Source organism: Falco peregrinus, chromosome 4, assembly GCF_023634155.1.
Source record: "Falco peregrinus isolate bFalPer1 chromosome 4, bFalPer1.pri, whole genome shotgun sequence".
Taxonomy (NCBI): Eukaryota; Metazoa; Chordata; class Aves; order Falconiformes; family Falconidae; genus Falco; species Falco peregrinus.
In genome coordinates, this window is record NC_073724.1 from 26,086,524 (window position 1) to 26,100,569 (window position 14,046).

Consider the following 14,046-nt stretch of genomic DNA (forward strand, 5'->3'; position numbering starts at 1 on the left):
GCTGCGGTTTGGTCTGGAAGAGCCTTTTGTGCCTCAATTTTCCACCATTTATCCCAAATGTTCCCTTGCGCTTTCCCTTTCTCTCCTGGGCACTCTCCCCTGTGATCTGGTGCCCTGTCTTTTTTGAGCTCTGCTGTGGCTTCATAATTTTTTCCATAGAGGTTACTCAGGGTAAAGCTGCACATCAAAGATGCGACTGTGTTTAGCTTGCCCACACTCTCATAGCAGGAAACTCCTTAATATGTGATGGTGGGGCCATGCAGTAGGACGCTGCAATATTTTACAGTAACGTTTCCAATATTGCAGCCTGCCTGTGCTTGTGTGGCAGGAGGCTCAGGGTTTGCAGTGCTATTTACTCGTATACAGAGGCTGTGGAATTAGTCCTTGAATTGCAGGAAAGGCATCTGCCAATTTTAATATCCCATCTTCCCTCTGTATTTTCCCAACTTAATTATTCTCCACTTCTAGTGTGCCGTATTATGTTTCCAAAAAGGCCTGTAACTGGGTTCAGTGTTTTCCAGGACCCTGAACCTTGCTCTGATCCAAAGCCATTGTAATATTTATTTTTTTTAAATACCATTGTTAAAACAGAAGGTCAATAAATCAATCAGCTTGTTCAGTCTGAGGCTTCTAAGGTGAATAGTCTTAAATTGCCCATGGGTATTTTCTGACCTGCAGAAAACCACCTGTTTAACTTGCCAATGAGTCAGCCTGCTTGCTTTTGCTGAAGACATCTTCCTTGCTACCCAACAGCATCTTAATTCTTGTTTAGAAGAATGTTTCATAACCATTTCCCTGCCTCCTATATCCTGTAGGGTGTGATGTCACATTGCTGTTTCTAGACTGTCTTCTCCTACGTGGCAGGCTGTGGAAGGGGAATTACACACAAACACAACACCCCCCCTTGGCCTTCCTGGCTCCAGACTAAACAGACCTCATTCTCCAGCCCCTCCCCAAAAGACATACACCCCTAATCATATCCCTGTACTTTCCATTCATGTCTTTCAAGGTGTCTCTTAACAATCTTGCTTGCTGACTTCCTCAGCTACCAGGTCCCATTTTCTCTGTCCAGGTAGTTCTTAAGACCTGTGGTGTAACCGTGCCCAGCTCTAGGAACTTTCTCCCTCAGCCTCATCCTTTTAGGACTCCTTCTCAACGCTGACCTCTTCAGCTCACGCTGCAAGCAGCGCTGGCCTCCCAACTGCCTGGATTCGAGGCCTGGGTGGAGGATGCTCTGCGTCCATCTCTGCGGCTGTGTCTAAATCCCTTGGGACTGAGGGGTGGGTGGATGCTGGCAAAGAACCCAGCTCTCAAGGTGAGGTGCCTTTGCTCAACAGATCGCATTGAGCAGGTGACAGCCATGAGGCTGGGACACCATGCTTGGCTGTTTTGAAAATACGGTACTAGGAACAGTCAATACAAGTATTAAGGGCACAGCGAGTGGCAAACCATCCGTCAGCGCCAAGGGGGCTTGTGATGATTGCCAGTTAGTAAACCAGTAAGACTGCGTTGTTCATTATTGAGTACTACAGAAAATAAATCCCGTGGATTTTCACAGCCCCCGTGCTCCTTAGTTTGTGCAGTACCTGCCGTCATGTCATGCCGTATGAGCACAGCTAATCTGACCAACCATTCAGATCAGTGGCGTGCTCAGCCTGATGGAGTCATAATTGAAATGACCACGAATCACTTCAAAAGCATTGTGTCTGGAGTAGAATCTCCCCCTTTTAGTATTGTATGTATATCATTGTATGTGTATTGGTGCCAGAGCTTAGAAAAGCCCTGAGATGCACTGTCTTCTGCTTTTGTGTGTCAGCTAACTCATGCCACATTTGGAAGATATGGAACAGGTGATACTTTGGACACCCTGGAAAAGTTACTCCAAACTAATGTGAATTAAGGAACTTGCAACTGGCCTTCAGGCTTCTGTTTTCTTCCCCCAGCCTCTTGCCGGGTTCACTTCTTCCTTATGCTACAGCAGAAGAGTCGCTGAAGAGAGGTGTGCTTTGCTGCCTGCACACTGTGATGTTTCACATTGCAACTCCCCCACTACTGTCTTCAAGGAAAGCAGCACACAGATGAAAGCATGTAGGTGAATGTTCATCTGCTAGAAACGTTGGAAGTGTTGAGGTAATTCAGTAACTGTGATCTGTTGAAAGTAACTTGAAACTCGTTGGACTTGCATTAAAAAAATGTACTGCCTGCCTCAGTGCAATGTATCCAATTAAAACAGAAAACAGGATGAGGAGAACATAGCATGGAACTAGCATGTCTAATAGCAATAGGCCAGGGCCAAGACTTTTCCTTTGATGACTGTTCAGCTGGTTGTTTCCCATCAGTATACTTTTCAGCTTCTTTGAAACATGGGATGTTTTGGTCTGTGCTTGCCATGTCAAATACGTTTCAGATCCGACCAGTCAGTCAACATAATACCTAGAATGTCAGTTCATCAATAGAGCTCTTCTGGCTGTGGCTTCTACATTCGCACGTACTGTAATAGTGCTATAAAGCTGAGAGGTTGTCAGCGTTCCCATTGTAAATGTAATTTATCGCTCTTCTATAAAACTTGGCTCCAAGCTGCAGTGTATCGTACAACTGGTCCCAATCACATGATGAGTTTACTCACTGTGAGACCTGCAGAAAACCCATGACCTTAAATATGATAATACTTCTGGTTCTTTAAAAAAACAACAAGTGAGTAAATGTAACAGAAGAGACCTGCAGTCCATGCAGTACCTGCTGTGGTTGTTGGTGTGCCCCAGCCTGTCGGGCAGCTCCCTGTGTTTGCACTCTGGCTTCTGTAGGTTGTTTGCACTAATCTCTGCTTTCTTTATGTAGGAGGCTTCAGTGGTTAAATACAAATTATCCTACAGTCATCAAACCTCAGGGGCCAATCTTCTTGGTCTTTTGACCCTTACTTCCAGCTGCTCTCAGACAGCACCTCCAACATTTGTAGGGCAATGTCTCCTTTCTACTTCAGAATATTGTGTGCCAAGCGTGGCTAGCTGAGAGATCTGGGACTGAATATCAGCTTGACCTGGCCGAAGGTTTCTGGAAGGTATCTAGGATTATGTGGCAGCCAGGAGAGCCTCTATCAAGAAACACAATTGCCAGTTCAGCGCTGTGGCCTCTCTCAATTTGTGAATTGAACCCTGCTGGGCCTTTGTTCCATCTATAGGACCGCAGTAGTCTGGCATGGGTCTAAATCCAGGGAAATCTGCTAACCAGAACCCTCTGAGCTCAGGAGCTATGTAGTTCAGTCAGATTTCTTTGTTTCCTCATTCAGTTTTCAGCAAGAACCTGTTTACAATTATTAAAGCAGAGTGTTGACAAAAATGTTCAGTTGTATATATACTAAGCTAGTCAGTAAAAGTGAGAGCTTACTGTTAAATGCTGAAGAAGGCTCTCTACTGTATTTCAGGGTATAAAATAGCAGATGTAATTCAAAGTCAATAAAGGCAAAGCAATGGGGAGAATGTGCCTAAGAGACCACAGAATGATGGGCTCCAAACTGGCCACTGAGTTTCATGGACCATAGCCTGGAGTCAGCAGACTGCCCAGTGAAAATGTTGGATGTCTGCCCTAGGAAAAGCTGGTGGAATGCCAGGAATTATTAGGAAAAGAATGAGGGACTAAGCAGGAGATGTTTGCCCTTGCACAAATTGTGTTGCATCAGCATCTGGAAAAGTAGTGGAAAGGACAGCAAGGATGTCTAAGACACAGAACAACGAAGGGGGAAAATACGTGTGTCTGTTACTCAGAAAGATTCAACAGCTTTCAATAAGATTCAATATCAATTCAACAGTTTCAATAAGCTCTGCCAGAGTATCAAAATCTCTTAGGTGCTCAGGTGTTCAAGTGACTGTGACTTGCATTTGTTACTAATTCTGCATGTAATGGTATTGCAGTGTTTTCTTTTGAATTGGTAGTGTTGGACTCATTTGAGGAGATGTGGATGTCTACCTGACATCTTTGTAAACAGAAACTAGCACTTCTGGGAAACAATCTCTTTGTAATGTAAATATCTAAAATAGATCTGATAAATTACATCTGTATAGAGTTTACTGCCTCTCATCAGCAATGAAAGGAGTCTAGTTTTTAGTGGCCAGAGTCTAGTGCAGGTTTCTCATGCCGGGTGAGATAACTCGCATCATGAATGCTCATACTTTTGCCATCATTGGAGTGGATTGCTGCAGTACACGTGGCTAAAATTCATGTTTGGATGAGATTAATTTGCCCTTAACTTGTATGTATTGCATTCAAATACATATAACTGAGTTATATGTGTAAGGGTCCAGTTCTGCCAGTAGAACTGGAAGCATGTCTTCAAGCATCTCCAAGAGGGCAAGTTAGCTTCTCCTGAAATAAATTTTGGAGATTATTTCAGATGCTGAAGTAAGGTGACATAAATAAATGCAAAATAAAGAGAAAGAGATACTTGTAGTGCTTAGTGCTAGGACTTAAGATGGGAATGCTGTAGTACTTGGTTCGAAAGTGCTGTAGCTAGGTTTTACTTACTAAAATTGGGGTTTGCATAATCTGGTATCACATCTCTGTTTTCAGATGTGTAGTTAGTACCTGAAGTGAACTGTAAGGCTAATCATCATTCAGCTAGCTGCAATTTCCAGGTATTGGTACGCTACCTAGTTTAAACTTTGTTTGTTTTCTCAGTCTTCCATGTCCCTGCGGTCTCTAGCACATTTTTCTCTCCCTGGACGTGTTGTGTAGCACGTATTTTTGGGGTAGATTCAGGCTGAGATTGTAATTACCCTACATACTTGTGGTCTGGCCTGGTATTATCCATCACGATACTGTCATGTGCTGGGCATTGACAACATACTCAAGAAGCTATTTTTTATGTGATATAACTAGCATGTTGGGTAGTTTTCTTGTAGTATAAGGAAAACTTGCCAATGCTTTCAGCACAAGAGTTCCCAGAAGTTTGTTTATGTAGCAGGGAGGGCTGCCTTATGCAGGCAAGCAGTCTGAACGGCATGTTCTTCACAGGTCCTTCTTCACTGTCTGGGAAGTATAGGGTGAAACAAATGATCTGCAAAATATCACAGCGTTACAAAATAATAGCATGGTCTTATCCTTTCACCTCATTTCAGGTTTCCATTCCGGTTCTTGGTCATGGTATACAAGACACTGAATTCAAGCTCCACTTGCAACTTCAGCCCCCTGGTGTCAGCCACAGCATCCCACCTTCAGACTGTCATTTCCCTTGGTAAATGTAGGAGCGTGCTCTCATCTGGCAAAGTATTGCTAGTTCAATTGGCACTCCTCTTACCTGCTGCTTTTTAAATCTCCTCAATCTTGCAGCAGCTTATTTGTGCTCAGCAGCACGGTGAGGGACACCTGCTCTGCATTTGGTTTCCTTCCCCAGGCTGCAGCTCCCTTGCTTGATTCTCTTTCAGACAAACATGTCATGGTGCTTGGAGATTACTTGATTTCCGCACTTAAAAAGGCTTCTATAGCATTATAATGGTGACCTGCTGGTTGCCTGCAAGATAATGCTTTTCTCAGCTGCTTGTGCTAAGCACATTGTCTGTGTCGTCCAGAAAGTCCTACCCAGTGGAGTGCAAAGAGCAGACACTGACAAAGCCGAGTATTCACACTTGTTATATCCTTACAGTCCTCACCGGGGAAAAATATTACATGGAGAGCATTCAAGTAAAACTGTTGAAAATGGAGAGAAGGAGAAAAAAAGGCAGCCAATAAAGGGGGACTGAGCAGAGCAGCAGGGTGCGTGGGCTGTTGTTTAAAAGCTTATCTGCCACATTTTTGCCTGTTCCAATTACAAAACTGGGAGATTTCCTCACAGATTCAAAGATCCAAATTCTTTACTTGTGAAGTCTGTGTTTCCATACCTGATGGAGGAAAGTGGGTAGCAGTTGTTAGTACCGTGCTAGCCTCACCAGTGATCTGCAAAAGTTATCTTGTGTCAGTCAAGACTCTCCTGGGTCAGTTCTATAAACCCCCTGAAGTCTGTGTCTGTCCCCATTTTTTTTTATGTGTTTTCCTATGTTTTTTTTTTTCTTGTATCGCCCTGTTAGCTGGGTTTTTTTTGTTTTTGTTTTTGTTTTTATTTTTGTTTTTGTTTTTGGCTTGCTATTTCAGGTTACAAACCCTAGGAACTCTCTGGAAGACCCCGTTTCCCAGGCACCAATTTTAGGATGGGTGGGATCAATGACTCTTTAGAGCAACACTTTGTTAAGTGATGTAGAAGCACAGGGCTGCTTCCTCCAGCCATCCTGGCCCAGGACCCTCCTGCCCACCTGCTGGAGCACAGCCCATGGACCCGAGGTCTCTGCCCATGTTGGGGGACACGACTGCCACTTTCTCATGTACAAGTTCAACCACTAGCAAAGCTGACCATGTATCCCAGAGGCACACACACAATGAACAGCTCTTCAGTTAGTATGAGTGATGAAGTTTTGTTTCTTGTCATGGCCTCCATGTTTGCTTTGTCAAGTCTATGTCTCGGTGTGTTTTGTTCCCAGTTCCCCCACTGTCTCCCGTAGTTTCCCAATTGACAAGATCCCCAATCAGACAACCTCACTGGAACAGACACTCTTACACTACCCTCATCAGTGAGTGTGACTGACCAGGTTTGGTTCCCATTCCCATCTCCCTTATCATCTGCATCAGGTTTGTGTCCCTCTATGTTCTTGTTCAGGCTTCCTCCTTTGCTTATTATCCCTTGTGGCATTGAAAAAGGTCCTTGACCAAATATCTTTAAAGGAAGCAGGCACTCTCCTGCCACACACCTTTGCACACATCTTCCTCTGTCTTTAGAAGCAGCCTAGGTCGTTCTTACCGTTCAGGCACCAAACATTTGGATGGCTGAAGTTAAGTTGGATTAATCCAACCCTGTGTGCTTAAACCACTTCATTTAATAGATTCTCATGCTGTTAAAGGCTTCTCTCACCAGGAATGAGGTCAGCCATTTCTGGAGCTTGTCATATTAGTGACTACTTTGGGACCTGACCTTTAAAGGAGATAACAGTCATTTTTCCACCTAGCCAGATGTTGCTAAACTCTCTGTGGGAAAGAGAGGTACAGTCGTTATGAATTAAATTCTTCGTGCTTTGCTTATGTGGATTGCATGAAGGAGATGTTGTTTCCAGGACCTCAGAGCAATGGGCATGGATGTGACTCTGCTCTTGTATCTGTAGTTTGTAAACCCGGAAACCATGTCCCCCAAAACTTCTGGGCTGAAAATGTCCACTTAGCCTGTGTGCCATACTCTAGAGTGTGTATTATTTCACAGCCTAGTTTGATCTCCTCTTTAACTATCAAATGCCTCTGGTAACTGCTTGTTTTAGTTTGGGGATAGGCATCTTCATATTTCCTCTTGCGCTTTAGCAGGACATGTGATGTCGGTTTGTCCCCCTGCTTTCTTACAAGCAAATTTGGAAAGTTTGTATATGGGACAGAGGGTGACCACTGAATTTCTCCCAAGAATAGTTCTGCTCCTAGCCTTGAGAAACAAACCTAAGGAAGATACTGCATTTCTAGACCTCATGCAAAGCAGACATACCGTGATCTTGAGCTTTGCCTTCTGAACAGTGGAAGGAAAGTGAAGCAATGCAGGGAGCTTTGAGCATGCAAAACCGGACAACACTACAGAGATATGACTGATGGTGTCATGTAAAATCTGCATTTCCTGATGAATTGTAAATTCTAGTGAGTTATCTTTTGTTTTCTGAGCTAGTGACCTGGCCTACTCCATGGTCTCCCTGCAGGCAGGGCACTTCTGCCATGGGATCAGGATGCATCATTGCAGAAGAAGACCTGAACCATCTTCGGTTTTGCGGCTGTTTTCAAGAAAGCTGGTACTTCTGCACATGGGCACTGTGGTTTTTGTATGTGTGTTTTAGGATTTCCTAAGCTGTTGAAGTAGTATTCAGCAAAATACTTTTTCTAGTGGCAATGCACAGATTTCAGTAAGTCCTCAGCAGGACTGCTGACTCACGCTCTCTTGAGTTTGTGGTTTGTGGAGGAAAACTTGATTCTGAAATGTCTGGCAAAGCTGCATGAATTTATTGACATACTTATTTTCCCTCTACACACAGACCCTAATATGGTCAATGCAGGAGACATGAATGGTTCTGGCAACCTGATGGATTTTCTGGATGAGCCTTTCCCTGATGTTGGAACTTACGAAGATTTCCACACCATCGACTGGCTGCGGGAGAAATCACGTGACACCGACCGCCACAGAAAGGTAAAGGTGTCTGGCCTTGATGCTTCACAGCCCCTGGGTTACAGCCGTCCTGGTGGTGAGAGAAACAAGCGGTTTTCTGAAGTTATTGCTTCCTACCTTATTGTATGACTTGAGGAGGACTTGTAAAAATCTGGATGTGGTTTGTCTTGAGTTTGTAAATATGAAAGGACTTCCAGCAACTTAGTCAGCAGAACATCCCTCAAAAATGATTGGGACTGGGGGCAGCAGAGAAATTGTAAACACCTTCTAGGAGGTTAAATATTTTTTGTTTTAAACATTATACACTAAAACTGTATCAGCCTGAATCAGCAACATGTCTATATATATCTGTTTAATTTCAGATTACAAGCAAAAGTAAGGAATCCATATGGGAGTTCATCAAGAGTCTGCTGGATGCCTGGTCAGGATGGGTTGTAATGCTTCTCATAGGACTACTGGCAGGTATGTGTGCGTTAGTGTTACAGTTATGCCTGAAACCATCTCACCTAAGTTTGCTGCAGTACCATCAGCTTCTCTTTTTACTTCATTGCCTCTCCACTGATGTTTCAAGCTAAAAAGACAGCTATGCATCCATGTAGTTATAATTCTTAAGAAAAATATCCTCTTGCAAAGTCTCCTGCTGAGTGCTGACCTAGAAAAAGTGTTATTTGCAAGTAGAGGGATTTTTTATTGCTTTTGGAAATATGCATCTGAGTGCTTTACACTTGATGGGCTACTTTGACTTTCTGAATCTTTGATCCACAGAAGTCAATTTTATTGGTAGGATTTTCTTTCTTGTCTTCACTTTAATTCTGCAAGTAGATATGATGATGAAGGGAAAATGTTGGCTCTAGACATTCAAAGGAGAGCTTTGTAAATTGCTATATTCACTGGGTTATCTTCTTTATATATGCATGAAGGGAAAACAGTTTCAGACAGAGTTTCAGATCTGCTTCCAGGACAGACAGACATTACATATTTAACAGCCTGCTCAAACTCAGATGGCAAATCCATTAATTTCCTGAATTGCTCCTGTTTTGTGCTCATTTTAGCACATCTTCCAACTTGGAAAGCTGCACTTGTCTTACCAAGTTGAAACAGCTGCCATTTTTAATGCCTTTTCAGTGATGTCAGGGTGCTCTTGTATCATGCTGCTTGGTAAAAGCGTGATGTGAAGTTTCACAGTTTCCAAGTGGTATGAATTTCCTGCTTACCAACCATCAAGTTAATATGTCTATTACAGTTGTTCAGGAGTCTCAGAAGTACTGGAGAAGTTCTTGAGAAAACGTTGCTGAAGTTACATTTTTGGCCAATTATGTTATTTTGTAGAGATACGCTTGTTTCCACAAAAGCTTTGATGGGAGGGCAAGATGGGAAGAGAGTCTGATGGCCTGTGTGTACTACCAGGGCTGCAAAACACTGCCTGAAGGCCAGGGGTTGCCATCTGGGATGGAGAATTCTGTTTGCAAATAAAGTTAGAGCAAGCCCTTCAGGGCTCTAGCAACCTCCCACAAGCAGGTCAGTAATCCCCACACTCACACAGAGAATGTGGTGCACACTCACACGGTCCCGTTTTAGTAAAAATATCCCAGAATGTTTGTTTTGGTTTCAGTTTGCAATGAAACCTCCTGCTGAAATCCTCAAAGCTGTTGGAAGCCAGAGTTGCTGACCTCTGATAAGCTCTAATGCTGCCAGGTCCAGCTTGGGAACGGAGGTCAGGGGAAGCTGCAGCTGAGATGCGTGACCTTGTGCAACCTTTTCAGTGACAAGGGTGAAGAGCAACGTGGTTTACCTCAAAGAGTCTAATCAAATTCGCCTCTTTTTAAATTGGAACAAGGACTTGTGAATCACGTGCTTGTGATCTGGGCTGAGCCCTGTAGATGTTTTCTGCCTGCGATCGAAATGACACGTGGTCTGTGCCTTCAGTGTTTCTGGGAGAGGGAAAAGATGGAGAGCCACCATCTCCCCCTCAGTGAGGGGTCAACATCCCTTTGATGAGTTGGGGGGGTTATTGATGAGTGGATGAGCTTTCTTAACCAGGTCTGGGAAGAAAGGAGGTGAAGTTGATGGTGCAATCAAGAGGCACTTTGTGTCGTTTCCCTCTCTGCTTGAAATATTGCCTGCTCATGGCCAACAACAAGGTGATGTGGCCAAAAGGAGCAATCTTTGCCCTCCAGTGTCCCTGTCATTGGGCCCTGTTGCCTTGTGCATGTGTAGCTGTGTAGGAAAGTGAATCTGAGAACTGACTTGGTGGAAAAAATGGGTTTTGGCCAGATTAATTTTCAGCTGATCGTTGTTCTCAGCAGGGCTGGTCACCACAGAGCCACAAGCAATCAAAATATTGCTGATGGGAAGGAGCTGATGGGGGGAAGGAGAAGACTGTCCCATTTGGCAGTATGATTTGTCATTTTTGGAGTGCTGTCAAACCTGCCTCCTTCGTTAGTCCCAGAAAAGCGTAGGTGGGAAAGGGACCCCTGGAGGAGGTCTGCTCTGGCTTCTTGCACACAGCAGGGTCAGCTTCAGAGTTAGAGCTGTATGCCTTGAGTAACATCAAAGTATATTAAGAATGTAGCAGCAACCATTTGGGATCAGACCAAAAATTCACAAGTGCACACATAAATTAGCCTGAGTGGAGCCCCTTGCTGCCACCACAGTCCACCACAGCTGGTTCCCAGGCTGCTTCAGGGATGTGTACCCACAGGACCTTCAACCCTCTCAGGTGCTATATGGAAGGAGAAGATGGTGTATGATACTGTCAAGTGGCTGGAATAGAACTAAGGAGCTTCTGGAAATGGGTTCTTGGGAGCCATATCCTGCTCATTTTGGGAAGGGGGCAGGAAAGGTAACACCCACAAGTGCTGTTAGATGTGGAGATCAGGTGAAAACTGCTGGTACAATGTTCCAGAAAAGATACTGAGCACTGCCGGGGCCTGTCTCGGTCAGAAAGTTTGCACAGTTTCTGGAGAAATATAAAGCAATCTATGGGGAAATGAGCTTAAAAATGTTTAGGTATGGGTGCTGAATTTTTAGGCACTTATTTTTAAGGAATTCTGAGTTTTTACTGTTCCATCTTGCCTGCAGACCAGCGGCCACCCCTCAATCTAACCATTATTACTAGCCAACTGAAAGTATATGCTATTTATAGAACAGCAGAAGAGTCTGTGTTTTGTAAAGCTATGTGACAAAAAGTGCTATCATAGTAAAGCTGAAAAGCTCTGGTACTGGAGCTGGATGTGCAAAAATCCCCTTTGCAATTCAGCGCCGAGCCACTTGGGTGATGCTGTTTTCTGGCACAGGTGCATCAGGAAAACTGTTTTCAAAGAAATTTTTTAGCATTCTCATTAGGGCATTGTAAAACATGAGTATTAGCTATCACTATCCAAAGGAAAAGGAGACATGTAAAAGTCGAATGTCTAAACTGAAATTCAGCATTCCCTGGCTTTGGAGTGTTTCATTATTTTTCATTCTGGGCAGGAGGTTACGTAGAAAGGGAACAAGTTCAGTTCCTTTGATGGGAGAAGTAAGGAGATAAACTTATGCTCTATTACAGTCTAGACAGCCATGGTAAGCACAAGAAATTAAAGACTTGACTTTCTGAGATGCTGAATAGTCTGCAACTTCCGTTAATTTCACTTGAAGTTGAAAAGATTCAGAACTTGGAAAACTTCTAACCCTGCTCATGTGTCTTGTGAAGCATTCACTGTTGCACTATTATCCTGCAAGTGTTGATCTTGCCCTCTCATGATTTTCTTCTGTGTGAAGTAAGTGTAGTAAATTGCATGTAGCATTTTCCTCCTTATGTGGGTCCCAAAGCATTTGGAGAAAGGGATTAGATCAGCTGCATAATTAAGCACATTTTCCTACAGGTACTGGGGTGCATGTGAGCTTGTTATATTAGAGAACTGCATGTTTGTTCCTCACTCTCTTTAACTGTATCGGGGAAAACCGTTCAAAAGCCTGCCTTCCTTTGCACCTTCTGCTAGGCAACATTAATACTCAATTGCCTGGTTAAGTGTGATGTGAGCTTTGAAGATTGGGGTAATTATTGAGGTCCATCAAGAGATGTAAGAGGCACAGCATTTGGTGCTTGTGTCCAAGGGATGAGAATTCTTCGTATGGTTTCTTAAACTTTCAGAAAATTGGAGAATTTAGAGTTTACTGCAAAACTCAGTAAGCTACACATGCTGACGTTACTAGTAGTACAGTGATTTATGATCATCTGAATATGGTTCATTGTTTCGATAGAAACTTGGGAAAATGGAAGAGGCTAAGCAAGAGAAAGGCAAGGTCTTCATGATAGAAAATAATTGGAACAGACGTCATTACTCCCTTCTGCAGCCCTTCTTTTTGTGATCTTGTCTAGTATATCTGTATAGTTCTTCAGGTTATTCCTATACAACAAAAATTCTTCACTGCTACTCTAGTCACATTGCTTGTCAGTGTGGGGATGAGTATCCTTCTTGAAGGGGTGAGAAGGTATATTTATGTGTAAGGCTGTGTGAACACTGGTGGTTCTTTCCTGTTCTATGGAATAAAAAACAGGTTACAAGTGCCTGAATCATTTGAAATGAGCTTTTTTTTCTCTTTCACAGAAATCAAAAGCAGAAAACTTTAGGTCAAGGTCGAATAAACTGGCTCTTGAAGCCACCTGTGGGCCCCAGCTGCTAGTGGGAAGGGGACCAGTCCCCACCCCTGCTACATGTAATTGCGTTCTTAGCAGGAGCCACAAAGCTAAAAGTTTTGGGAACATAAACCCAAACCATTTTGCATTTTCCAAAGCCTTTTTTCCCCCAGTGTGTTAATTCTGCTGAAATGCACTGATAAATTCTGTTTAAATCCATTACTGGTTTCCTGAAATTCTATTAATGATTACTCGTAAAAATAACGTTGACTTCTCCTTTCCACTGTGTACTAGAGGGGTTTGGAAAACACTAAAGTGACTCTTTAATGCTTTCCAGAAAGGATGGAGACGGGGACCGACCGCAGCCCTGCCGTGCTGTGCTGTGGCTGCTCCCAGCCTCCCCCTCCCAGCTGGCACCTGCTCTGGGGGTACTGCTGCTGGGCAGGCTGTTACTGCTGCCAGGCAAATGCCCTCGAAAAGCAGGATTTTCTTTTTTTGTGCCTGGCCACAGCAAGATTACCTGTGTCTGTGTTCGGTGGCCACCGGGTGTCACTGTAGCTCTGTGTATTTACTGGAGAAAAATTGAAGTAAGGGTAGGTTTGGTACAGAAAGGATTTGAAGGATAATTTTCTGCTGCATGTTTGGATTGCTAATGAGGGTGCACATCGAGAGCCCGATTCTCCTCAGTGATTAAGTCAGAATCTGGCATCCGTATTGTTTCTGTACCAAAATCGTTCTTCTAAAAGGTTGTTGTGTTGGGACCAGTAAGGCTGTAGGAAAACACATGTTTCCTTCTCCTCCCCTGCCCCAAAATACACAGTGTGGTCTGAGACCTGCAGCTTAGTATGTGCGCAGAGACCCCGCATGATGTCCTCCTTACCTCAGTCAAATGGTGCACCTGCCTGGGACAGGCTGCAGGGTCAGGCCCTACGTCAGTTATGCCTTCCCTAGTCAGCGATCAGTCAGTGTGAGAATTGCAATATTTAAAATGAAAGCTGATGAGAGGCCATTAAAGCTTAAACAACAAGCTGGTGTGCCTGTTTCTTTGCGAACTCGTGATTGCCCCCAGTTCTTTGGTGTATTCATGCTTGCATTGCAGCTGCTTCCCCAGATCATGTGGTTTTTTGGGTTTTTTTTTGCTGTTGCTATAATTGGATATATTTTCCTTGCAACTTGATATTTTTTAATGCCACGGTTTCTCTTTCTGCATTTCTTT

The 14,046-nt window shown here is 43.6% G+C and overlaps 1 protein-coding gene across 5 annotated transcripts in view; it reads left to right on the forward strand.

Moving 5' to 3' along the window:
* Positions 1–14,046, forward strand: part of CLCN4 (chloride voltage-gated channel 4) — a 45,175-nt gene that overhangs the window by 4,277 nt on the left and 26,852 nt on the right. For 3 of the 5 annotated variants that reach the window (XM_005229447.4, XM_027785546.2, XM_027785552.2), the window contains 2 exons: positions 8,079–8,230; positions 8,572–8,671. In XM_005229447.4, the coding sequence (XP_005229504.1) occupies positions 8,087–8,230; positions 8,572–8,671 (244 nt within the window). In that variant the 5' untranslated portion in view covers positions 8,079–8,086. Of the gene's footprint in view, positions 1–1,943; positions 2,089–6,503; positions 6,594–8,078; positions 8,231–8,571; positions 8,672–14,046 lie in introns of all 5 variants that reach the window. The other 2 variants (XM_027785514.2, XM_027785538.2) reach the window with 2 other exon arrangements.